The 23,842-nt window shown below is 53.8% G+C and overlaps 8 protein-coding genes across 8 annotated transcripts; 4 read left to right on the top strand and 4 right to left on the bottom strand.

The window, feature by feature from the left end:
- Positions 1–155: 155 nt before the first annotated feature.
- CKM354_000875200 (uncharacterized protein) lies at positions 156–2,302 on the bottom strand (the record flags this gene model as incomplete). Its single annotated transcript, XM_044804145.1, has 2 exons — positions 156–1,500; positions 1,590–2,302. The coding sequence occupies 2 exons, from the start codon at positions 2,300–2,302 to the stop codon at positions 156–158; spliced, it is 2,058 nt and encodes a 685-aa protein (XP_044660080.1).
- Positions 2,303–2,831: 529 nt separating this feature from the next.
- On the top strand, positions 2,832–4,976 carry CKM354_000875100 (uncharacterized protein; the record flags this gene model as incomplete). The annotated part of the gene is made up of 1 exon (XM_044804144.1): positions 2,832–4,976. The coding sequence occupies one exon, from the start codon at positions 2,832–2,834 to the stop codon at positions 4,974–4,976; it is 2,145 nt and encodes a 714-aa protein (XP_044660079.1).
- Positions 4,977–5,170: 194 nt separating this feature from the next.
- On the bottom strand, positions 5,171–6,682 carry CKM354_000875000 (uncharacterized protein; the record flags this gene model as incomplete). Its single annotated transcript, XM_044804143.1, has 7 exons — positions 5,171–5,815; positions 5,870–5,936; positions 5,985–6,048; positions 6,100–6,137; positions 6,192–6,223; positions 6,454–6,570; positions 6,635–6,682. 7 exons carry the CDS (start codon positions 6,680–6,682, stop codon positions 5,171–5,173), a joined length of 1,011 nt encoding a protein of 336 aa, XP_044660078.1.
- Positions 6,683–6,883: 201 nt separating this feature from the next.
- CKM354_000874900 (uncharacterized protein) lies at positions 6,884–7,662 on the top strand (the record flags this gene model as incomplete). Its single annotated transcript, XM_044804142.1, has 2 exons — positions 6,884–6,995; positions 7,049–7,662. The coding sequence occupies 2 exons, from the start codon at positions 6,884–6,886 to the stop codon at positions 7,660–7,662; spliced, it is 726 nt and encodes a 241-aa protein (XP_044660077.1).
- A 244-nt stretch (positions 7,663–7,906) lies between these two features.
- Positions 7,907–9,637, bottom strand: CKM354_000874800 (uncharacterized protein; the record flags this gene model as incomplete). The annotated part of the gene is made up of 1 exon (XM_044804141.1): positions 7,907–9,637. One exon carries the CDS (start codon positions 9,635–9,637, stop codon positions 7,907–7,909), a length of 1,731 nt encoding a protein of 576 aa, XP_044660076.1.
- A 698-nt stretch (positions 9,638–10,335) lies between these two features.
- Positions 10,336–12,970, bottom strand: CKM354_000874700 (uncharacterized protein; the record flags this gene model as incomplete). Its single annotated transcript, XM_044804140.1, has 8 exons — positions 10,336–10,671; positions 10,723–10,916; positions 10,973–11,201; positions 11,253–12,012; positions 12,063–12,225; positions 12,273–12,543; positions 12,596–12,805; positions 12,857–12,970. The coding sequence occupies 8 exons, from the start codon at positions 12,968–12,970 to the stop codon at positions 10,336–10,338; spliced, it is 2,277 nt and encodes a 758-aa protein (XP_044660075.1).
- Positions 12,971–14,743: 1,773 nt separating this feature from the next.
- Positions 14,744–17,690, top strand: CKM354_000874600 (uncharacterized protein; the record flags this gene model as incomplete). The annotated part of the gene is made up of 3 exons (XM_044804139.1): positions 14,744–15,631; positions 15,680–15,945; positions 15,998–17,690. 3 exons carry the CDS (start codon positions 14,744–14,746, stop codon positions 17,688–17,690), a joined length of 2,847 nt encoding a protein of 948 aa, XP_044660074.1.
- Positions 17,691–20,243: 2,553 nt separating this feature from the next.
- CKM354_000874500 (uncharacterized protein) lies at positions 20,244–23,595 on the top strand (the record flags this gene model as incomplete). Its single annotated transcript, XM_044804138.1, has 2 exons — positions 20,244–23,402; positions 23,452–23,595. The coding sequence occupies 2 exons, from the start codon at positions 20,244–20,246 to the stop codon at positions 23,593–23,595; spliced, it is 3,303 nt and encodes a 1,100-aa protein (XP_044660073.1).
- Positions 23,596–23,842: the final 247 nt, after the last annotated feature.

Genomic DNA, 23,842 nt, shown 5'->3' with positions numbered 1-23,842 from the left:
ATACAACAGCAAGGCGCGCATGCGGTCCGTCTATCCATCCCCTTCCTGCCGTGCCACCCAAGCGGCGTGCGCCATCCATCCCACACAACCACAAATCCATCCCACACCCTGGAATTTGGACGATCACTTTTTTTATGTTCTCTCACCGAGAATGATCACCAAGTCTCCCACACTACACCCGGCATCACTGTGCGCATGATCCGCCAGTGACGCTTGGCACTTTCGATTTGTTCGCTTTCCCACGAAGACTCGTCACCCGGACGCAGTAGCTTCTTTTGCTGTAACAAGCGGTCAGGTTTTCCATTTTTGTATTCTGCATCATCATCTTGCTTTTCAGCAGTAGCATTTGCATCATTGGCATGGGGAGGAGTGGCGGTAACGGAAACGGTAGCGGGAGAAGGATCATCATCATCATTGGGCGAGGATGAGGCTGTCTCTTCTAGTGCTTCTTCTTCATGCTTGGGAAAGGCTATCTCCCAATCTGGTTTAGGCAGCATGTAATGTCTTCGACTTAGACTTCCTAGGTAATCGGTCGTGGTGGGTGGCCGGAAGGAAATTTGGCCGGGGCTGTTGCGGCAGAAGACGACCATGTTGAGGAAATCTGAAGATGGTGATTGTTCTTCTTGTTCATGTGCTGAAGTCTTTCCACTCTTTCCTTCTCCTTCCGTGTATCGTTCTGGTGGTCCATCTCGGAAAATCTTGCATTGTCCATCGAAAGCGTGGTAAATCGTTCGCAGGACTAGTCGTGTGAGCGGAAGTGATAAGTCTCCCGCGTAGTTGAGCGCGATGGCGCCATTTGGCGTAAGCAAGCTGCGGAGGTTCTGCAAGAATTGCGTCGTAAACAGCGAGAGTGGTTCTGCTCCTCCTGTGAACACATCATGAATGATGTAGTCGTATAACACCACAGGCTTTCGATTCGATTCTACCATCGCACCATCTTTCAGATTCTCATCAATCGTCGTAAGTGCTTCTGCCGCAGCTGCTTGCTTCTTGACCCATTTCATAGCATCCTGCAGCACTGCAGTATGATTTCTCGGTAGATCAAAATACTGTACTGCGAGTTTATGCACCACAGGGTCGAGTTCGACGATTGTGGTATCGATTCCATGAGCTAGCATGGCTTTGGGTGCTGTTCCTATTCCAAGTCCGATGACGAGTGCTCGGGCTGAAGTGTCCGGTACTGGTGCTGTGTCAAGTTGGAGTAAGCGGACGGATTCGAGCATGGAGAACACGGCGTAGATGGGTTCATTTGTGAGCCAGTTGTCTTTTTTGCGAGCGGGGGTGAGGAGCCATTCGCCGCCTAGGAGTGAGTGGTCGGCGCGGAGGACGCGGTATTCCATTTCGGTGCTTTCGAGAACGGAGATGTAGCCTGTGTTGGACCATTGTCGATCGAGAATAGTCCAGTTGTGGGATGTGAGGGAGGCGTTGGCTTTGTAGATGTTGAAGTGTTGGTTGAAGTATACAGAATGCAAGATTGCTGGGACGCCGAGTAGGGCGTACCTGTTTTGAGTCAGCGCCTTGATTCGAATGGCACAAGAAAACTTTGCCAGCGTTCACCGCAGATTTCACATCGACGTGTGCGTACTTACCACGATGGAGCAAGAACAGCATAAGCTGCGCCAAGTGCAAGTTGGAAATGGATGGGATTGACTTCGAACTTCTCTTGCAGCAGCTCTGGAGTCCATTGCACGATACCAGCATATTTCTCTTCCAGCACAGAGTATACAGGGAAAGCCAACAATATCCCGATAATCATATACGCTGCAGTGACACCAATGCGAGAAGCTAATACCGCAGTCTGCTTGTACCGAGATACGAACTCCGCCAGCACGAAGCCAGTGGGCAACAAGAGCATGTGACAACTCAGGAAGCCATTTATCATTGGACCTGCGACTGGTCCTAGACTTCCAGAATATGGTAACAGTAATGTCTGTAACGCAGGAACTGTGAAGGCCCAGGCCGACACCCATTCGAGTGGGCGGAAGTTCTTGAACTGGCCCGTAAACGTCCGGACTGTAAAACCGAATAGCAGTGATATTGAACACATGGTAGCATGATTGACTGCTGATGGTACAGAGCCATATACCGGCGCCATGGTCATCTGGGATATGGGCGACGCCGCTGCCGCCAAGGAGAGCAGCGCCACCGGGTACATGTACTCCCATTCCTGGACTGGTGGCGCATCGTGCGCTCCTGTATGTCTTTGAGGCGGTTGTGCAGGAGTATGGGTAGTATCTTCGGCTTTGGTCGTGTCGCCTTCTGACGAGGCTTCTCCAGGCTTGGGCTTCTTGTTCTTGGCCATGATCTCAGACTCATGCGGCTGGGAAATTGATCGGATGGATCCTGGTCATGCACAGTCGCACAACTCAAAAGGGCAAGTGCAAGATGTATAGTGCAGGAACGGCAGCATGCAAGGTGATGCTGAGTAGAAAGTTGAGAAGAGATAAGAGATGGGATGAAAGCGAGCAGTGCGAAAGCACACCTAGCCGCTTTCTACTTGAAACGCAGAGATATATCTACACCAGCCCGTTTGCTCAAATGAGAAGGATGTCAGTGTCTCTTGGGAGTATGTCTGCGAACACAGCGAGTATGCGCAATGGATCACGACGACAAAAGCGTGCAATATGTGCTCATGATGGTGCCGTTGGTGCTGGTCCCTTTCGATACCCGGCTGTCTTTGGACGTGGTGGCCGCTGCTGTGGCAACCGCGGGTGTTGATCCCGACATTCCGGATACCGACCACGAGGGAATTCCTGCCACGCAGCGGTCAAGTTTTCTGCTGAAAGGCAGACAGCGCCTTTGGATCCACCTTGCGAGGAGCCGACAGAGATATGCCTGGAGCGCAAAAGACGTATGGGAAACGCTCGCGGGCAGTCTACGCCGCACAACTGGCCTTCTCGCCTTCCAGCAGTCCGGACCCCTCGCCGAAAACGCAGGCGTTGACAATCGAGACGATCCAATTTTCCGCATTCACGAAGTCCGCAGTCGATACAGTCGCTACAGTACGAGATCAGATCAAATCGATAGACCCAGGCAAGGACCAAATCGAGAAGGCGACGAGGGAGTTGCCTCAACCGTTAGCCAAATGCAGCCTTGCGCAGAATGAACCAAAGACGCACCAGGCGAGAAGATCGCCTAGGAGGGCGTTGGGAGAGATACAGGTCAACTCTGTTGTTGCACCGCTAGAGGCGTTGAGCCTGGCGGCAGGGCATACACCTTCAAAAAGAACGAATCGAAGGAAGGATGCTGGACAAGGCAAGGGATCACAAAAGCAGAAAATTGATGCACGAGGGCAGATATCTGGCAGAGGACAACACACATTCTTCGAAGATGAGGAGGAGAGCTCAAAGAAATGTACTGAGAGCGAAGGGTTGGAGGAAGTAGGCACCGCAGACCCGCCACCGCCCAGGAGATCGCCTCGAAAAACAAAACAAATACGAAAACTCGTGCCATGCATACCGCAGCATATTGATGCTTTTGAAGACCTGCCAGATGACGAGATTATCGTAGCGGCCCCCAAAGTTCGAGAGCCGCCTCGAGATGTGCAGCTAGGATGTCCATATCAGCAACACTGTTCAGAATTGCTCGACCTTTCGACACATCCTCTGACTGATTTCTCAGCGTGGTCCGAGGATATCTCAGAACACTTCTCCGTGACCAAGATCGCAGAGGCTTCCTTCGGAGAGGTCTATCGATTATCATTATTAGAAGACATCAGCGACTTCTGCAGTACCGATGAGTCAGTCTTCAAAGTCATCCCTCTCACACCTGCTCCGGATGCTCTTCCGCTCGATAAGCGGAAGCGAAATGCAGCGTTGAAGAGAGCTGAAGGCATGACAAGTCCACACGACGTCGCGACTGAAGTCAAACTCCTCCAGCGCATGAGCAGTATTCCAGGTTTCACCAACTTCCGTGACGTCCGTATATTGAAAGGTCGGCCGCCGCCAGCGTTCATCTCCGCCTTCAAATCGTGGAATGCTACTCAGAAATCCCGGAAGAAGGAACTCAGCCACTTTCCCGACCCAGCAAAGAAAACGAGTTACAACGCCGACCAATTGTGGGCTGTCATCGAAATGCAAGATGCAGGAACAGATCTTGAGCGACTTCTCGAGACCAACAACTGTACTTCCATCTTCCCCATTTGGGATGTATTCTGGCACACGGTCCTGACCATCGCCAAAGGCGAAGAAAGTGCCGAGTTCGAGCACCGAGATCTTCATCTTGGGAACATATGTGTTCGCTACCAATCTCCCAACGAAACCAACGAGAACACAATCGACCCCTCTCGGAAACTAAACTTCACATCTCTCGAAACGACCATAATCGACTACACTCTCTCCCGCTGCCTCATGACCAGCACCGCCTCTTCGCCCTCCTCACCCTCTCCAAACACCTCATCAGACTCGACCAATCAAATAGCCTATACCGACCTCTCCCTTCCGCACCACAAAGCCCTCTTCGAAGGCGACAGCACTGAAGAATACCAATACGACATCTATCGTTACATGCGTGGAGCGCTCTACTTTGACCATCCTTTTCACCCCACGATCTCCGCCGAAGACCTTCATGGCCTAACACCCGCCCAGCTCAGCAAAATTAGCGGTGGCAGAAATTGGCGCCAATTCCACCCTCAAACGAATCTCTGTTGGTTACATTTAATCTTGTACAAACTGTTAGAACAGATTGAATGGCCTTCGAGTTCGGCAAAGGGAAGGGCTGCGAAGAAGAATAGGAAGAAGAGGCCTGAGGAGTATGAGGTTTGGAAGAGAGGGGTGGAGTTGGAGGAGATCTTGTTGGCTGTGCAGGATTTGTTGGATCCGAATCGGATTTGTGGAGAAGATGGAGTGAGAAGTACCAGGGACTTAGTTGCTGTTGCTGTTGCGGAAGGCTGGTTGGATGTGGAAGATTTGGTTGGTGAGGGGGAAGAAGGAGAAGATGAGGGTCTGGTGAAAGAGATGGGAGAATTGGGAATTTGATGATGAGTGGCACAGTTCTTGCTGCTTTGCTTGATTTGATTCTTCTACTGCAGCGTAATTCTCAGCGAGCGTGGCGTTTTGGCGTTTCAGGGCCTTGAAGAAGGACCTTATGGTACAAGCCTCATGACGAGGTGGGATGTGACATCGCATCATCTGTCCTCCTAGTCGGACATGGCAGAGAGTGAACAGGCTCTCTAAATATCCATATCAATGTCTCCTCCAGCAGCATCTCCGCCTCCGTTCGTTGCACCATTGCCGTTGCTCTCAGCAGCTTCACCCTTGTTACCCCAGTAATCGTTCATCTCAGCGTCCAGCTCTTCGGCAGTCTTCCTCGGTCTGCCACCAACAAGCGGACGACCTTCGTCGTCTGTCCGTGCCTTACGTGCCGGTCTGCCACCCCTCTCTTCCCGTCTCTCGCCAGGACGTCTGCCACCTCCACGACCACCTCGATCACCACCGCGGCGTCTTGGGGGCGAGCGCGAGCGAGGTGCATAGGTGTCCACACCTTGTCGTCTCGGGCTGTCGCTCCGCGCGCGTCTTCTCCGACCTCCGTCTCTGCTGTCATCTCTACCGCCCTCGATGCGCTCGAATATGCTGCGCGGCGCGCGCTCAACACGATCTGCCAGTGCACGTGGTGGTGGGCCGCGTTCTGCTGGGCCGTTTGGCATGACAGTGAGGCGGATGGCCTGGCCATTAGCAGGACAACCATCGAATTTTTCGAAAGCATCACGTGCGTCGCGCTCGTCCTCGTAGATCACGTATGCTGTGCCGGTCGATCGATCGGAGCGGTCGTACAGAAGGCGAACAGAGGTAGTCGGGCCTACGCGTTCGAATAGTTCCTATCATCGTTCAGTGACTGCTATGAGCTGGTGTGGGTAAGCGCGAATGCTTACGCGCAAATCGTCTTCGGTGAGCTCGTAATGCACATTGTCCACTCTGATCTTGGTGCCGCCGCCGCGTCTGCTTCTTGTCAGTGGAGTGCTACAAGCCTGCCATAGTGCTACTCACGGCGCAGCGCCTCTGGGAGCGTAGCGGTCGTCGTCCTCGGCAGGACCTCGATAACCTCGTCGGTCTGGCGATTGTCAGAAATGCCCTCTCGTCGCTGATGTGCGAACCAGCTCACCATATCGATCCTCTTCGAAGCGGTCGTGCACCCACTCGCTTTCTCTTGTGTCAGCTTCTGCTCTGCGTGATCTGTAGTCGGTGTTGTAGTACGAGTCCAAGTTTGTTGGTTCATCGCGACGGTACTATTAAGGCCGCATGCCCTGGTCAGCTCTGTCGGTGCACATGAATGCAGTCTAGTCTTTCGTCGTCGATCGCGCTCGTTGGGTCGCCGAGTCCGAAGAAGGGGCTCCGTCGATGTACGATCGTCTGATGAGACTTTTATGTGGAGGGAGGATGCGGCACCTGAACATCTCGTGTGTTAGTGCTTGTTGTGCCAGAGCCATGCTGGCAAAATAGCGCTGGGTGGTCTGACCTTTCGTACTCCATCTCGGGGGTATTCTTCCCTACGTGGCGGTCTCGCTGATGGAGGCGGTGGGCGTCGGTCGCCGTCGCCGCGTCCTCGTCCTCGTCCGCCTCTGCCACCACCGCGCTGGAACTCATGTCAGCGCTGACCGGTTGTTGCTGCTGCTGCAGTGCGACTTGAAGGTACTTACGCCGCGCGCCGGGCGTTCGCCGATAATCTCGTCCAGACTGCGATCCATTTTAGATGTCGTCAAAGTCACTGGCGATGTCAGGTGCAATGCGACAAGGTGTCGAGGGTGGTGAAGTGTCGCTGGCTGCACCCGGAAGACTTGCTTGCTTGCTTGCTGCAGCTCCGCCGAGCACGGACATTGTGTCGCTGCCCAAGTTCATCATTCACGAACGACAATCAGTGCACCGTTACACAGCATCAAGTATTAACCATGACATACAATAGACACTGCGTAGCAGCGAAGCCCTACGATTGGCCTCATCCGCCATCAGAATTGTCCCGCAAGACGACAGCCTTGGTCATCATAGACATGCAGCGCGACTGTACGAAAGCACAGGACCATTTTCGCAGCACAATAGTCTGACACGAGCTCAAGTCTGCGAACAAGGCGGCTACCTCTCACAACAGGGCTATGACATACACCCTGTGCGCGCAATCATTCCAAGAATTCGCATGCTCTTGGACTTCTGCCGTGATTTGGGCTACCAGATTTATCACACCCGCGAAGGCCACAGACCAGATCTCTCAGATCTGCCCGAGCGTGAGCTCTTCCGGTCACGGCTTAATCCAGCAAAACTTGGCATTGGCGACCAAGGGCCATTGGGGCGTCTACTCGTTCGCGGCCAACCCGGCCACGATATCATTCCAGAGCTCTACCCTCGTGAGGGAGAACCGATCATTGATAAGCCTGGCAAAGGAGCCTTCGCTAACACTGACTTCGACCTCCTGCTCAAAGTCAAAGGTATTCAAAATCTGATCTTATGCGGCGTCACGACCGACGTGTGTGTCCACTCTACGATGCGGGAAGCAAATGATCGTGGCTATGACTGTTTGCTTGTTGAAGATGCGTGTGCTGCTAGTAACAAAGAATTGCATGACTTTGCTGTAATGTCTACTAAAGCTGAAGGTGGAGTTTTTGGTGCAGTATCGTCGGCCAACAATATTACTCTAATGCTAGGAGATGACGACGAGGAAGAGCATGAGAGCTGATTTGAATAATACAGGCTGGGCAGACAAGCTTGTGAAGGTTATTGTATTATATTACGCACTATCAAGAGCTAAAGCAATCACATTCTAAGGCACTACCAGGCTTGCGCGGTACAGCTCTGTCCCATTCTATTGCTGACCTCCATTTCCAAGTAAAACACAAACGCCCAAGAACGCCGATTCAAGACCCAATTCCTACCCTTCGCACCCATTGTCATGAGATAAGTTGTCATATGCCGAAAAGTCCTTACGCCTTGCGCTCGACAACGACTCCCTGCGCGTCAGCAGCCTCCTGCTCTCTCTCCTTCTCCAGCTGCGAAGCATACTTGGACTTGGCACGCAGATTGGCTCCCTTGAAGAAGAAGTAGTAGACTGGCAAGACGAGGAAACCACCAATGTAAGCCAGCATAAAAGTCGGCCAGACGGTCATGTAGTCACCTCCTGGTGCGATGTTCTCATACATTGGGACCGTGTAGAGAGCTGCGATACCAGCCAGGAAGTCGCGACAGAAACCGTTGCCACCGGTAGCAGAAGCGGCGAAAGGTCCGTAAGCAGCAACGAGGTAGTCGATGGTGTGAAGGTAGATGGCGTAGTTGGCAATACCGATGATCAGGACGAAGAAGAGAGCTCCGATCCAGTGGACACCGTGATCTGGTCCCAACGAGGTGAAGGCCCATCCCAGGAGACCGATTGGAAGACCGAGGACAGTGAAGAGAAGCAGCCAGAGGCGTTGCTCGGGGACGGCGTTGTTCTTGACTCGTCGGCCTGGGTTGAGGGCGAAGTGCAGAGCACCGAGGGCATAGCCGATGAGGTAACCGAGAGCAAGTCCGAAGAAGGCAAACCCGATTTGCTGCGAGGAGAAGTCCCACTTCTTCAGGATGATGCCGAAAGAGTCCAGACCAGAGAAGATGAGGGAGTCGCTGAAGCCGGAGAGCAGTGACAAGAACAACACGATAGGCTCGGTCAAGAGCAACCAGTAAGGCCTCCACATCAGCTTGCCAACGTGCTTCCAGCTCAGTCTCTTCCAAAAGCTTCCCTGAGCCTCCATGGGGCCCTGAACTGTCTCGCTAGGATCCAACTTCCTCCTCTTCTTCGCCTCCTGATCAAGCAGAATCTCTGGCCTAGTCTCCGGCAGACAGATGTGAACCACCTGCGTAAAGCAACCAATCGCAACCGCAATCCAAATGCAAGCCAGTCCACTATATCTCTCGACCACAGTGCCACCCACAATGGGTGGAATTACACTGCCGACCACAGATCCGAAGCACGTAAAAGCCACAGCCTGGAACTGCTTCGAGGGTTCATACATATCAGCCACCATTCCCAAAGTCACACTGCCACCAGCGCTCGACAGACCGCCCAGCGCACGAGCCGCGAACACAGCACTCCAGCTCGGAGCAAGCGCCACAACGACCATGAAGATGTTGACCAGAGTCATACTCGTCTGAATAACCCATTTGCGGCCGAACTCTTCGGAGAAAGGTGCCCAAAGTTCGCATCCGAAAGCGTACATGACCAGGAAAATCATTTGAGCGAGGCGGGCCGTGGCGGCAGAGATATCGAAGCGTTGAGTAAGTTGCGGGACGGCAGACATGTAGACTGCTGCATTGTAGTTTTGAGAAATTTGGACCAGAAGCATGCCGGTGAGGACGAGCCATTTTTTCCAGCTGGACCAGCTTTTGGCCGTGTAGGCTAAGCCATCTGGCGACTTCTCGGTGAGGATATTGGGGTTGCTGTTGTCTGGCGCGGCGCCCGAGGTGGTGATGTTGGCCGCGCCAGGGACCTTTGCCTCGGAGCCGCGAGGGGATTTTGAGGCCACGGAGGTGGTGGTGATTTCGTTCTTGTCTTTGTTGTCGGTCGTGTTGGTTGTTGCGGTGGCGACGGACATCTCCCTGGTGGGAATGGGCTCGGTGGTAGCGGGCTGGGGATGCGTGTATGTCAGGGCATCCCCGAGACTCACCCTCGGCGCCTCACTCATGGTCAAGAATGTGATGAGAATCTTGAGAGCGGTGTATTTGGAGTCTTGTTGTACTTGAGGTCTCGTTGTCGTCTTGTTGTCGTGAATGTACTGGTTGTCTTGTTCTTCTTCAATGCTTGATAGCTCGTGCGTGACAGTGGGTTGTGTCAGGTGTCAGACTTTGTCAAATCTGGAGAACTCTGGAGTAAATGGGGAATGCAGCGATAGGAGGGTGCGGGTAGTATCTATAGTCGCAATGTCGGATGGCCTCGACAAGTTCTGCCAGGTAAAAGAATGTATGGCAAGCGACTGGTACACGGCAACGAGATCCACTTCGAGGCCGCGCAACCAAAACCACACTACATACTTTTCCGAATGCGGCATGTTGAGAGGAGATCCAGTGGTAAGCATGATTTTCTTGACTGAAACGATGAACAACTCGGGAGTATGTGAGCTAAGTACCGTGGTCAGTAGCCACTAGCGTGATAATTATGTGAAGCTTCATGAAAACTCCGCATCTATCCTCGTGTGAGAGCCAATCGCAGAAACCTCTCTGAGCAGCGAAGCATGATTTGGCAAATTTCACGCGCACTGTAAGCTGGTGTGAGCTATACACATAGGCAATCGAGCTTGCCTGAGCGCAGCGGACTGAGGGCCGTAACAGTGGCGATTGTCTCACATCAGAAGCCAGCGGCGGAGTATCACAGCTTTTTCCAGCACTACATCGCAGGACTCGACAAGCCGTCGGCAAAGATTGGAACCATTGTCTGCACGCTCTTCAGGCGATGATACACAGGCGTCATCCTAGCTTGACGCTTGGCAGGCGTGGTGAAGGGGCTCTCGCTTTCCAGAGGCCGCTTCGATGATGGCTGCCGGAGATGTACCGGCTTGCGAGAGGGCGTCATGGATCGTCGAGGATCGAGTATACGGTCAGAACGACTCCTGTTGCGAGTGCGGAATGCAGAAGCAGGTGTTGTTGGCGGTGGAATACCAGATGAGCAAAGCGCGCGAAGTCGCTGTGCGACACCTTCTGGTATACTCGGAACGTTGACATACTAGCACATTTAGCAGGAGAAATCGCCAATGGATCATGCACTTGCACTTACATAGTCACTGATGTGGCTGAGGGCGTCGAAAAGCTCATATTGCAATTTGTCGAATGATCGAGCGTCTTCCGTGGGTACATGGTATGGCTGCTTTGCGTTACCGAGTTTGGGTGCCTTCGCATCGAGGGCATGAACGACAAGACCTTCCTCGATCAGATGACCAAGCAGCTTTCCAGCGGTCTCAACAGGGAGATCTGCACTCAAGTCAGCTACAGCATCACAAAGCGCGCGCGCACAATACGTAGCATACCCATCAAACTTGCGAGCTGCTCAGGTCGACCGGGCAGACCACGCTGCAGAGCGAAACTAATCGCCCGACGCTTGAGTGCCAAGTCTCGCAAGGCAGCCAACAGCCTCGTGTCGTTGTCGCCGAGCAGGCACTCATAGCAAGCGTGCTCATCTGGAACTCGAGGGTCGTCTGAGCCTGTGAAACCGTAGCAGTGCAGATGTTGCCAGGTGCTACAGAACGAACACTGAATCTGAATCCGCTTGTTAGTTTGCGATGCTGGATACCACAGTGACGAACTTGCCAGTTCGTTCTCCTCTTTTGCATGACCACATTGGCAAAGCACTACGTCGCCGTGAATCTTCTTTGAGGTCTTTACATTGGCGATCTTGAGAGCTTTTTGCTTGAGCTTAGCCTTCGCAGACTTCAGCTGTCGAGCAACGTCGGGCAAAAGGAGGATCTTGGCACTGCTTGACAAACTAGCCAAAGGAGCCGCAGAGACGTTGCGATTCCCGAGATTCGACGAACTTGCCACCAAAGGTCGCAGTAGTGCTTGTGTTTGAGTGTCTCCCTGGCTGAGATGCTCCGGTTTCAGCATGACTTGCAGTCCGGCTTTCATTTCTGGTACGTCACTCGACTGGGTATCCATGCTCTCCGATAGTATGGGTTTTGCAAGAAGAGATGGCTGCGCAGGAGTTGGTTGGAAGCCCGATGGCGATTCGCTTCCCAATGGCCTATCTGCTAGTGCTGAAGTAGGTGCTGGCGTTGCCATGGATGTCTCTGCTGCGGTGAGCACGTCCGGAGCATCATCGTGGACCATGGTCGATGCTGTGCGCCCGGTCATTGGTCCTTCATCAGCAAACACGGTCGAAGGAGTACGCCCTATCGTGCTTGGGACCTTGGCGGCAGTATCATCGGGACGAGCGCCCAGCATGTCTGCAAGCTCCGTCTCCCTTGTTTCTGCGGGGGTGTATACCAGGCTTGACGGAATTCGAGACTGTTCCACAATGTGCGCCAGACCACGAAGATTTGGCTGATCGAGATGTGATACTTTCAGGGACGCGCTGGGAAGCAGTCAGTCAAGATTTCATATCGATATAGCAGAAAGACGGACCTGTGGTACGCAGAGTGGACGTCATCCAGTCGTTCGGTAGTCTTCTCCCAGCCATCAGCCTGAGCAAAGAGAATCTTGGACTGATTCGAAGGAGCGAAGCCAGCAGCTTTCACATCTTGACAGTCCTCGGGATAGAATAAAGCCATCGACACATATCGTTTCTCTGCAGGCGATTTAGAAGAGAAATTTGGCGATACAAGCGCATCTTACCTGGAAGATCCGGAAGTCCCTCACAAAGTTGATTGACGTGACGGATCAGGCTCTGGAGCGCAATGCTTGTGGCTTCGATCGTGATCCCTTCTCTGCCAGGACTGTCGACTTCGATGCCGGCGAATACGCGCCCGCCGCGTCCATCGCCGTGGTACTTGATGGCAAATGTGTAGGTTTCGACCACTTGCTCCGGATGGTCTGGATCGGTGTGAACATAAATCTGGAGAGCACTCAATCTTCCCTCCTCCAAAGCGACGAACGCACCCTTCTCCTGTTTCGTGTCAGCAAGGGTCGCGGAGAGTGAGGTTCGAAATGGAACAAACCAGCCAGTCGAGGAACTTGTCAGCGCGCTTGCTTCTTGTTCGGCGAAGCACTTTCATCACGGTCGCCATGCCTCGGTCGTTCTTTTCGCCCTTCGGCAGCTTCCCATTGATGTATTCGCGATACGTAGGTAGGCGACTTCCTGTGGTATAGGTCTGCTCATCGAAGGCCTTCTCCGAGAAGAAACATCGCAAGTACGCCAGACTGCTCAGCTGCGGGAACGAGTCAACAATTTGTTAGACCCCATTTCGCATGACACTCACGCTCCCATGCAAGAACGTCTGCACAACCTCCAGGCTTTGCTTTTGGGTGATCTCGGTCTTGGTCGTAGTCGGCGCTAAGCGCGTCTTCTGGAGCTGCAGCTGCATCGTTGCCATATCGCACCGGGCCGCTCGTGCGAGACGATGAATTGTCAATGTCAGTATGAGCAGGTGGCAGGACGAAGCGAAGGAAACAGTCGTAAGTGCGCGGAAAGCGAAGCCAGGCAGCTGCGCACCTGCGCCTTCCCTCCCACCTAGAAGGACCTTCCGCAAGTGTTCGGCAAGTGCGAGCAGAACACGGAAGCGGTAGACCGGCCTTGCAATGCCAATATGTGATACATGACATTTGATCACTTTTGGTGTGCCTATATTCATGTCATGGAATCCATGGACCAGTCTTCATGCTGGTCGTCGGTCACACGCGTCGAAGCGCGTGTCCTTACCCTCATCTCCCGAGCTCTTCCAATGCCACCTGCCGTGCTTTGCAGATGGCTGCAAATGGTATCCAGCATATCGTCCTCATTGCCCGCCGTCACCCCATCTGCTGTACTTTGCGCCTCTGATGGCTCGTCTTTCCAATTGCCCCGGCGCGTAGATGATGAGCCAATGGCGTGGCACACGAAGCTCTGGGTTTCGGCTCGGCACTGGCCGCTGTTAACTACGCTGGTTGGGCTGACCACTGAGAGGCGGCGTTGCGGTACAGAATGGACTGCAAGTGGAAAGCGTTTACCAACGCAATGGTCTTTGTCTGGGCACTTTCCAGATTGGGTTTGGCGGCACCTGGCCTTTCAACTTCACGGCTGCGAACTTCACAAGATGCATCCTGTCAGACGGTCATCGGGTTCATCATGAAAGACTCAAGGCACGTCCCTTACTTCGGGCATCCTCAAGCGTATGTCTCGATCTCGGTAGAGAAGTGCCGGCCCATCGCGTCACCAACTTTCGCCTGAAAAGAAGGGGTAGAATACAGGACGGCCAGGCAGCGATTTCTCGTTCCAATGACCATATCCTACCGATCTTCTGGCCGTCGGTCTGGTGCTCAGAGAGTGATCAAAATACAAAGGACGTTTGTACAAAGCTTTCCAGCAGAGAAATCTGATGTGTTCGACGCAGATGTCGCCAGACTTGTGTAGAAGGTGCTGGTATCTCCGACAGGTCTTGCCTGCATAACGATGTCAGAACTCATCAGAGAAGAGGCCCTTCGATCTACTGGGACGAAGACGCCATTCGTTAGCATCGCTCTTAACGGTTGGCACGGGATCGGTTTGCAACGGTGATGATTGTCTTGCATTGCCGCAGCCTGGTATGCGCTGCGCTCAATGATTGACTTCACTCAAGGTCCCCGATTCATCTGCGAGTCCGAGCGCCAGTCTCTTATCTGGAACTCTGACTGTAGCTACCAGAAAGACTAGGCGTCACTGGAGAAGTCGATTCTGCAGAATTTGCGAGCACGAAGAGCAGGGATTGAGCTTTGGTGACGGAGCAATCGCATCTCTTCAGGCTGCACGGTCCGGTGCAGAACTCCATTGCGATGCGAGCGTGCGATGAATGCAGCGGGATCGAGCTATAGCGTGCTGTGTTCGGCCTTGTCGTAGCAGTGGCGGATACGACCAGCGGGCCCTTGAACTCGGTGTTGGCTGCAGCTTCGCGGCCGCTACAGGTGGCGCAAAGTGAAGTGAAGCGGGTGACGCGACTGCCGCAACAGCGTCCACAGCTTTTCGCGCATCAAAACAAACACTGCAAAAGTGGAGACGCGCTCCCAAGTGTCGCTTCACCCTTCTCCTCACTCGACCTGAGGTGCCACCACCCGTGTCGACCAGTCAATCTTGTTTTCTCTTGCTTCATTACATCGAGTTGCGCATTCTCGCGCGCTCCTACATCGCCGTCAGCATGGCGAGCCGCAACAACAGCTCGCCACCCGCGCTCGATCCTGAAGTGAACGAATTCGTTCCGACCGACAAAAACAGCAGCGCAAGCAACAGTAACAGCAGTGCGCGTCGCAAGCCAACACTCGCATTGATGCCTCCATCCAGCGCGCACAACGATGGATCAGTCTTCGAACGGCCAAAATTTCATTCCGCCCTCCCACTGTACCCCAGCAACACATGGTCGGCAAGTGCCAATCCAGTGGCCAGAAGCGCTGGGCTACCGCTGAAGCCATCATGGGACTCTCTGGGCTCGACAAAGCCAGGCGCTTCCTTCTCTACTGCTGCTAGGCGCGATCACGATCGGATCGCAGGACTTGGAGTTTCCACTGTCAGCAACGGTGATGCTCGACTCAACAATCAACATCGTCTCGACTTCAAACCGCCAAGCTCCACCATCCGTTACACACAGACCGAAGAGTATCACAAGTCGGCCAATTCTTCCACTCGTGGTGATTTAGTGGTCAGAACAGATCCCCTTCCGCAACACCCCTTCAGTCTGCCTGGTCATGGATTCGGAATGCCTAATGACGGCAATGGTGTCACGAACAACTCAACATCGCAGAACCCAATTCCAGGAGCATCAATGAGCTCTACATCTGGCGGGGTGTCGTTGTCGAACAGTGCTATTCCAGGCTCTACCTCGGTTGCCACTCCTGTGCGCTCAACTTTTGATGACGGTGACGAGGAGTCCGTGCCGGATGCTGAAGACGGTCATTGGACTGAGGACGAACATTCGCAATGCTTGCGACGTGCCCTGAAGGATCCAAAGGCGGTCTGGGAAGAAGCATATGATGGCTCATTGGCCGTACTCGCAAACATGAATCCGGAGCATTTCACTTTTCCCGCAAATGTAACTCCGCCCATTCCGTTATCCATGCTTCGTACTGACTGATCGCAGAGTCGAGTCATCAACATCAAGACTGAATTTCCCCAGAATCTCGTTGCTTCGATTCGACTGGGGAAATACTCAGTCATGGAGAAGATCAGTGAGCGCATCATGGCAGTCTGGAATCGTTACGGTGGCACAGAGCAGAAGATTTTCTTCTTGTTTTCTGTCAACGGCAGCAAGAAATTTTCCGGCTTGGGCGAGCTCGCCGGCCCGTGGGATAAACAGTCCTTCCTTGATGGGTGGTCAGAAAACCCAGAAAGCCACGGCTGTGTTGGGTCAGGCTCCCCCGATACACGCGTCGTGTCCTCTGCTGACAATGCGATACAGATCGTTTCCTGTCACATGGATATATGCCAAAGACTTACCGTACCACCGCTTCAACCACATCAGACAGCCCGGAACTGAGAACCCAGTCGGCAACATGTGGAATGGCATGCTATTTCCACTCGAGACAGGCAGAAGAGTCGTAGAACACTTTGTCAAACTGCCAGCTACAGCAAGTGTACTTGGATACCCGAAGAACTACCCCGACAACGATCATTCGAGCTCTGCTCAACGTCGGGGTACTTTTGGCAACCGTGGACCACGATCTGGTGCCCGAGGCAGTTTCAAGGGCTCCACCATCAACACGCCGTGGCGTCCACAGAATCGCCAACAAAACCATCAGAACACGTTCGAGGAAGACCAGGATCATGACGCTACGCCAACTCCAGCCAGTCGAGGTTGTTTGAGCGATGGTAGTGAGGCACCACCAAGATGTGACATTTCGACGTTCGGAGGCAGCTCTTCGCAAGGAGAATTGGTCTCGGCCTCGTTCGACGGCATGGGAAAGTACAATTTTGTGCCAAACAGAGCAGCAACAAGCAGTGATGGTTCCTCGGCCTACTCTGCAGCACCTGGTTCTCTCTCGAAAGCCGGGAGTCGTGGCCCACGACCCATGCCGCTCCAGCTCGACACTCGCACCAGTATTGAGGGCAACGCTCTGATGAGCACTACCAATGCAATGGCCAATCCCAAGTACTTCTCCGCTCCGATAGGCAGTGGCCACGCCGGACTCCCGTATTCGGTCTCGATGGACGTTCTTCGTTCAAACACTGAGTCGCAGGCCATCGCGCGGCCCGTACTACAGCAATCGGGCTCGACGAATAGCCTTTCACTGCAACTCCACCCGCACTCTACTCAGCAGGGAGTACAACACGAGCCCACAGACGCCGGTGTGTCGCGCGCTGTTCCTTCCTACGATCAAGCCCTTACGCTGCACCAGTCGCCTTCTTCTACTGCACTGTCGTCGCAGTCACTCCAGTATAGTCCGAGCCACCGTTCTCCAACCCGCATGGGCATCGACAGCAGTGCTTTCCCGTCGTTCCCAGGTCATGGACAAGATCAGCACCAACTCATGGGCAAGTACCACGGGCTCCAAGCAGAGCGACACCGGCTGCAGTCAGATCTCTACGCCTCGGGAATGACAGGTCTTGACCGCCAACTGATCAATGCCAAATTGCTTACCAACGAAATGGCGATCCAAACTACCATAATGGAAATGAATCTTTTGGCGTCCAGACCAACACAGTCATCGTCGCCAGAGCGCAGTAAGGGCTCCTTTCACGGGGACAACTTCTTCTCACCAAACAGTGGCTATCGCTATTCGCCTGAGCGAACTACTGGAGGTCCAAATCTCTACTCGCCATGCCCACTCGGATCACCGTCTCCCGGCACTTGCGGCACCATGTCTGTCGATGCTGCCTACTACAACGCAATGCACGGCAACTTTCGATATGCTGAGCCTCGCTTTACGCACCGCGCACAGTCGTCGTGGGACCTACGCGCACAGCACGTGGACAACCTGGTCGCTTCTCCTGAACGCGGCGGTATGGAATCAGCGGCATCCAGATCGTTCCCTCAGCATCAGCCTCCTGGCATCCACGTTGGCCCTGGACACGGTCTAGACGGACGCCAGGGTTTCAGCTTTCAACCTCCCAGCGCTTTCAACAGCAATCGCCGGGATCAAGAGTACGCTTAGACGTCGCTGAAGAATTCAACGCCGCGACTGCGGAACATTCTCTGGCTCGGCGATCATTCACGATCCTTCACCACACCAACAACTCATACCGTTCTGTTCGACTCAACTTTACTTCTAATAACACGCATACTTGTGCACAGCACCTTCGCTTATCTTTCTGGACGCCTGGCCAGACAACGAGCTTGAAGAACACTGTTCGTTTGCGCTTCTTTTCTGACACTTTGTTCGACTGCAGAGTACTCTACCTGCATGGCGACTTTGATGATGTTTGGCCTCATATCAGGCAAAATTGCCTTTCTGCTGTACGTTGTACGCAACGCTTGTACAGGCGCGGACCCTGTTGTAACCTGTCTTCCAGGAGGAACGAGAATGGGCTTTTACAGCTGTACGGAGCGTTTCTGCAACGGGAATGCCATGAGAGGCTGCTTACAGAAAATTGCAATAACGAGATCGGTGTGTTGGATTGAGAGGACGTGGTGTACATAGTGCCTACATAGCTTCACTCAAACTGTTACATTGAGGTCCCTGGTTGTCGTAGTCTTTCCTTCTCAGTTGTGTTGGGCCGAAATATGAAATGCTCAAAAGCACATAGTTGCTGGAAGACGCAAAGTCGTACGGCGTCTTCCAAGAAGGTTCGTGACTTCGATGCAGATCTGAAGTACTCTACGCACCCTTTGTGCATCTCTCGCAGCAGCACAAGTAGCGCCTCTACTCGTTAGTGACGCTCAATGCCACTTTTTACTGACCACCGACCGAGATTTCCTCAACAATAGAACAAGAGGCTCAAGAGACAATAGTTGCTCTGAATAGAAACAACACTGCGACTCGAGTCTCTCAATCTCAACGTCTTCTTCTTTCGACTTATCTCACATTTGCTCACAAGTTTCTCTCGATACGCTGAGCAACTCTCACTCACTCAAGACCCTCTCCATCTCGAACTCGCACCACGCACCGCTGGACGGACATCTAAATCAGCACGAATTATTGAACTTCCAGAGAACAAGCACTGCCAGAATGTCGTCTCTAATCGCCCTGTCTCCTCAATGGCGCCTGGTAGTAGCATCTCGAGGTCGCGCGCAGACTCCATCAAACAGAAGCACGACTCGATCTAGAAGCTGCTCTCCGCGAAGAACGCATTCTCCAAGCCGCTCGATGGAGATCTCTCGACGAAACGAACGAGACGACAAAACGGAAACATCGTCGCTCGCATCCTATCGGTCTCGTAGCCCATCTCCACCTAGACCACGATACTATAAACAAGCTTTCTCCGAACTCACGGCTCTCACTCTGGAACTGTTGTTAGAGGAGGAGATGCAGGCAGAAGATTGTTTGTGGGGTATGTTGGATGTTGCGGAGGAGGCCGTTGGGCAACTGGAGGATGAGATGATGGAAAAGGTGATGGGTCATGGTGGAGGTGGTAAAGGAATGCCAAAGGTGGTGGAAATTTTGAGGTTATTGAGGGTCGTGATTGAGGTGTTCGATCATGTCACGACGTATGCCCAGGGACCAGAACGCGGGTTGCTCTGGACAGCTACCATACTTTTGCTATGACCAAGTCTGAGCTCTTCTGGGTTTTCCTGTTCCTGGCAGAGCACGAGAGGGCTTTTTAAGCCGTCGTCATCGCCATTTGCACGAATTGGGGAGAACACAAATCTTGGAACTCTTTCGGAACATGCGGACCCAGGTCATATTGTTTTGAGGCCTCGAGATGGGAATCACGTAGATGGCGTTGACAGCGAGCCATCCCTTTATTCGGCTTGACTTTGGTGTGCTCGGAGCAGGTCTTGGGGATTTTGGCGTGCAAGGTACAGGGATCTTCGCTGTTTGTTGTTGATAACGGCTTGGAGCAGAAGACGCCACGAGAAGTGCTGGAGTAGAGACAAACAAGAGTGAGTCGAATGCAGACATTGTAGCGTAGAATGGGATTCAGATTTCGAGGTGCCTGAGCTTGAGTAGTCGTGACAGAAATAGATAAAGGCCCAAGACATCAAAAAGTGTACTGCACAGGGCAATGGCCGGCTACATCATGGTTCCCGCCGGCAATTCTGGCTGCAAAGGCACAGCGCCTGTTGTTGCAGTGATGCAGAAGTCCATCTGCAGGCAAGCGACACTGTAGTAAATAACTTCCGCCACGTAGTCAGCGCGTGCGGAGGTAGCATCTGCAGAAAGGCGAAGCTCGAAAGTGAGGCGCGTGTAGTGGTGGTTTCCCACTTGGCTTGGCGTGCTCGGGCGAGGAGAGTGGCGGGAAACGGGCGATCGGTCTCAGAGTGACTTCAGTCCGTCACCCCAAGATCCCTCGCCCACGCTGCACCACCGCCCGGCCGACTTTCCGCTCGACAAAGTCACCGGACGCGCACATTCTTGCTGACGGCGGAGACGCTGCTGTTGCTGCCCTCGCTGCTGCTCGACGTGTCGTGAGCAGCCGCCAAACACGAGAAACGGGCGGCAGTCACGAGCTCGCTCCATGAAAGACAGCACCCACGAGACCGGCGTTGACGAAAGAGCACTCCTGCTCCTGCACCCACGCGTCGACTCTCCGTTCACCACCGCGCCATGGAGGCAACACTCTCGACCGCCCCCGCGTCGCCCAACGACACCGACCACAACAACATGACAGACCACAAACACATCAGCGAGCATACCCACACCACTACCTCCACCGCAATGATGCCGCCCGAACACTCGACCATGGCACAGATGTCCTTTGGTCCTGCAACGCAGCAGACGGTCACCACGGTCACGACTACGACGACTGTGTCTCTGCCTCCTCTCGTTATGAAGCCGCCCAAGGACCTCTACGACCGAGACCCCAAACAGTACCCACTGGCCTTTACGCCGACGCCAAGCTCCATCAAGAGGTTCTGCTTCGACGTCAATGGCCGTCCCACTGTCTTCCACGAGTCTGAGGATCCAGCCGAGACTATGCGGAGGTACAAGCAGCTGCAGGCCAAGATCCACCGCAGCAATGGTTCCATCCGCCAAGAGGAACGCCACGACGGCTACGAGACGCCCGTGCGTGCTCTCGAGGAGCAGCAGCAGCAAGGCAAGAAGCCGCAGAGCGGGCGGTCGAACTCACTGAAACGCAGTGCCACTCCGGTGTCGATAGCAGAGGCGGCCGAGCTGGCGAGCTTACAGAGGAAGACCAAGAAGCAGCGTTCATCGTTACATCGGACTTACTCAGAACTGACCGAACAGCCTTCTCTCAACGAGCGCAGTGCCGCCAGAGCATCACAGCAGTTGGGAAACCCTTCACACCCATCGCCCGTCACGCCCGATACCGACGTCATGGGAGCCCTGCCCCGAGCTGCGGCCGGCAGGCAAGGTCCGAGCAAGAGCAGAGCAGGTGGCAAGCCTTCGCATTCTCGAGTGCAAGAGCTGCAGGACGATAGTCAGGACACACAGATGGCTGATCTGGAAGATCAAGAAGAGGACGATTCGGAGCTCAGTGTGGGTAGCAGCTATACCTCGAAAAAGCTGCCGAGCCTTGAGCAGACAGCAGAGGCTTGGGCCGCGCAGCGTGCCAGTGCAGCTGCCACACCGCCGATAACAGATACCGATCTGATGCCGGCACCGCGTGCAGCAGAGTCTAGGAGACCGAACCTGCCTGGCATATTGACCAGCTCACAGCAGGACGCCAGCCTACCGAGCCCTAGTCTGTCGCCCATCACAGCCGCTGCAAATCTAGCTTCTCGCCAAAACGCATTCGATAGGTCGTTTGCGGAACACAACGAGGAGAATGCCAGCGTGGTATCAGGCCTCAACCTCGACGATGACAGTAAGACGCAAAGCACAAAATCTTTCGAATCGCAACCTTCCAAAGGCTCTTCCAAAGAGCCGCCGTTCAGATTCACTCATGGTACACAATCTCAACCTTCAGCAAGCGGGCCTACGATCATGGACATTCCTACCATGGTTGACGCATTCGACAGCATGCCCGAAGCTATGCAAACATACCTGATATATCAGTTCCTTCGCCGATGTGCAAAGCCAACTCTGCAGATGGTCGCTAATGTCGTCAATCCTGCGTTGAAGTGTGACCCCTTCAACATCCTTCCAGCCGAACTTGGTCTGAACATTACGCGTTTCCTCGATGCGCAAAGCATGTGTCGCGCGGCACAGGTGTCAAAGAGATGGCGGAAGCTCATCAACAGTGATGAGAAGGCATGGAAAGATCTGCTTGAGCGTGATGGCTATACTTTACCAGATGGTGAGATTGCGAAAGCTGTTCGCGAAGGCTGGGGCTGGCAGCACCCCGGCGAGGAGGGACACGAGCAGGACTTGAGCAAGGCCAATTCTCCTGAGCCAGGCGATGATTCAACACTGGCCAGTGAGGATGAGCTCACAGCCTCTTCGACCCTCACTACGCGAGATCGTAAGCGCAAGGTCGTGAAGTCCTCGAGTGCGAAGAAGCACAAGCGTCGACCTGTACACGCTTCCTCTTCACTCACGAAGCCAACCGCGACGCCAAACAGCAAGTGGCTGAAGCTCCTAGGTACTGCCAAGGGTGCCAACGCATTTGCTCACGCAGCTATGCAAGCTGTTCCGCATCCCTCGGTCGGACTGGAGAGCCTCCGTAACATGCACCTCTTCAAATCCCTCTACCAGCGCCACTACCTCATCCGCAAAGCGTGGATGGATGAGGAGAGCCAGCCTCAACACCTTGCCTTCCGGGCACATCATCGACATGTGGTTACGTGCCTCTTGTTTGACAGTGACAAGATCTTGACTGGTAGTGACGATACTAAGATCAACGTCTATGACACCAAGACGGGCGCACTGCGCAACCGGTTGGAGGGCCACGAGGGAGGTGTCTGGGCATTACAGTACGACGGCGATATCCTGGTATCCGGCTCTACAGATCGCAGTGTGCGAGTGTGGGATATCAAGAGTGGTCGTTGTCTGCAGATCTTCCAGGGTCACACATCTACCGTCCGCTGTCTGGTGATCTTGCAGCCTGTGCAGATCGATACTGAGCCAGACGGGACGCCCATCATGATGCCCAAGGAACCATTGATAATTACAGGCTCTCGCGACTCAACGCTGCGTGTCTGGAAGCTGCCCAAGCCAGGCGATCGCCAGATATGGCATGCTGGTCCACCAGCCAACGATCACGACAATCCGTACTTCTTGCGAACACTCTCGGGCCACCATAACTCGGTGCGCGCCATTGCAGCTCATGGAGATACTTTGGTGTCTGGTTCATACGACTGCACTGTCCGTGTCTGGAAGATCTCCAACGGCGATCTGGTTCATCGTCTGCAAGGCCATACACAGAAGGTCTATAGTGTAGTGCTCGACCACGCGCGCAATCGCTGCATCTCAGGCTCGATGGATAATCTCGTCAAGGTCTGGGATTTGGTGACGGGTAGTTGCTTGTTCAACCTCGAAGGCCACACTTCACTCGTTGGACTTCTCGATTTGAGTGACGATCGCCTCGTCTCTGCTGCAGCCGACAGCACTCTTCGCATTTGGGACCCTGAGAATGGCGCTTGCAAGGCGACGCTTTCTGCCCATACTGGAGCTATCACTTGCTTCCAGCACGATGGGCAAAAGGTCATTTCTGGTTCTGATCGTACACTGAAGATGTGGAACGTGAGAAATGGCGAATGCGTTCGTGACCTACTGACAGACCTCAGCGGTGTGTGGCAAGTGAGGTTTGATGAGCGTCGTTGCGTTGCTGCTGTGCAGCGCAACCAGCTGACGTATATTGAGGTGAGTCAAACAGTTTCCTATTCAGTCAACGATACTAACTTCGCCGCAGGTCCTCGACTTTGGTGCAGCGCGAGACGGAGTGTCGGCGGAACAGCGCGGACGACGTGTTGTCGTCGATGCACGCGGCAGAGAGATGGCAGACATCGATCTCGACACGACTGGCTCTGTGCACGAGGATGCTGCCGCCGCTTAGGGACTTGACTGGCAGTAGTCTCTGTCGACTCTGTTCCCGCTGCCCTCAGCCTGACCATGACACAACACACACACTTTTAATCACGGATGACCGGTTACACGGTCTACTCAAAATGCGCATGATTGCATGGATTGCATACTTCCTCGCAAATCGGATTGCATATATACCCCCGGTGCGTACTTTTCTTTCTGCTGGCAGCATTGAACATTCTACATTCGGATACGACTGGGAGACTGGAAGAAGGAGG

The sequence above is a fragment of the Cercospora kikuchii genome (genome assembly GCF_019650295.1).
Source record: "Cercospora kikuchii DNA, contig_00005, whole genome shotgun sequence".
NCBI lineage: Eukaryota > Fungi > Ascomycota > Dothideomycetes > Mycosphaerellales > Mycosphaerellaceae > Cercospora > Cercospora kikuchii.
Note: the sequence above shows the minus strand (reverse complement) of the source record. Positions and strands in the feature narration are given on the sequence as shown.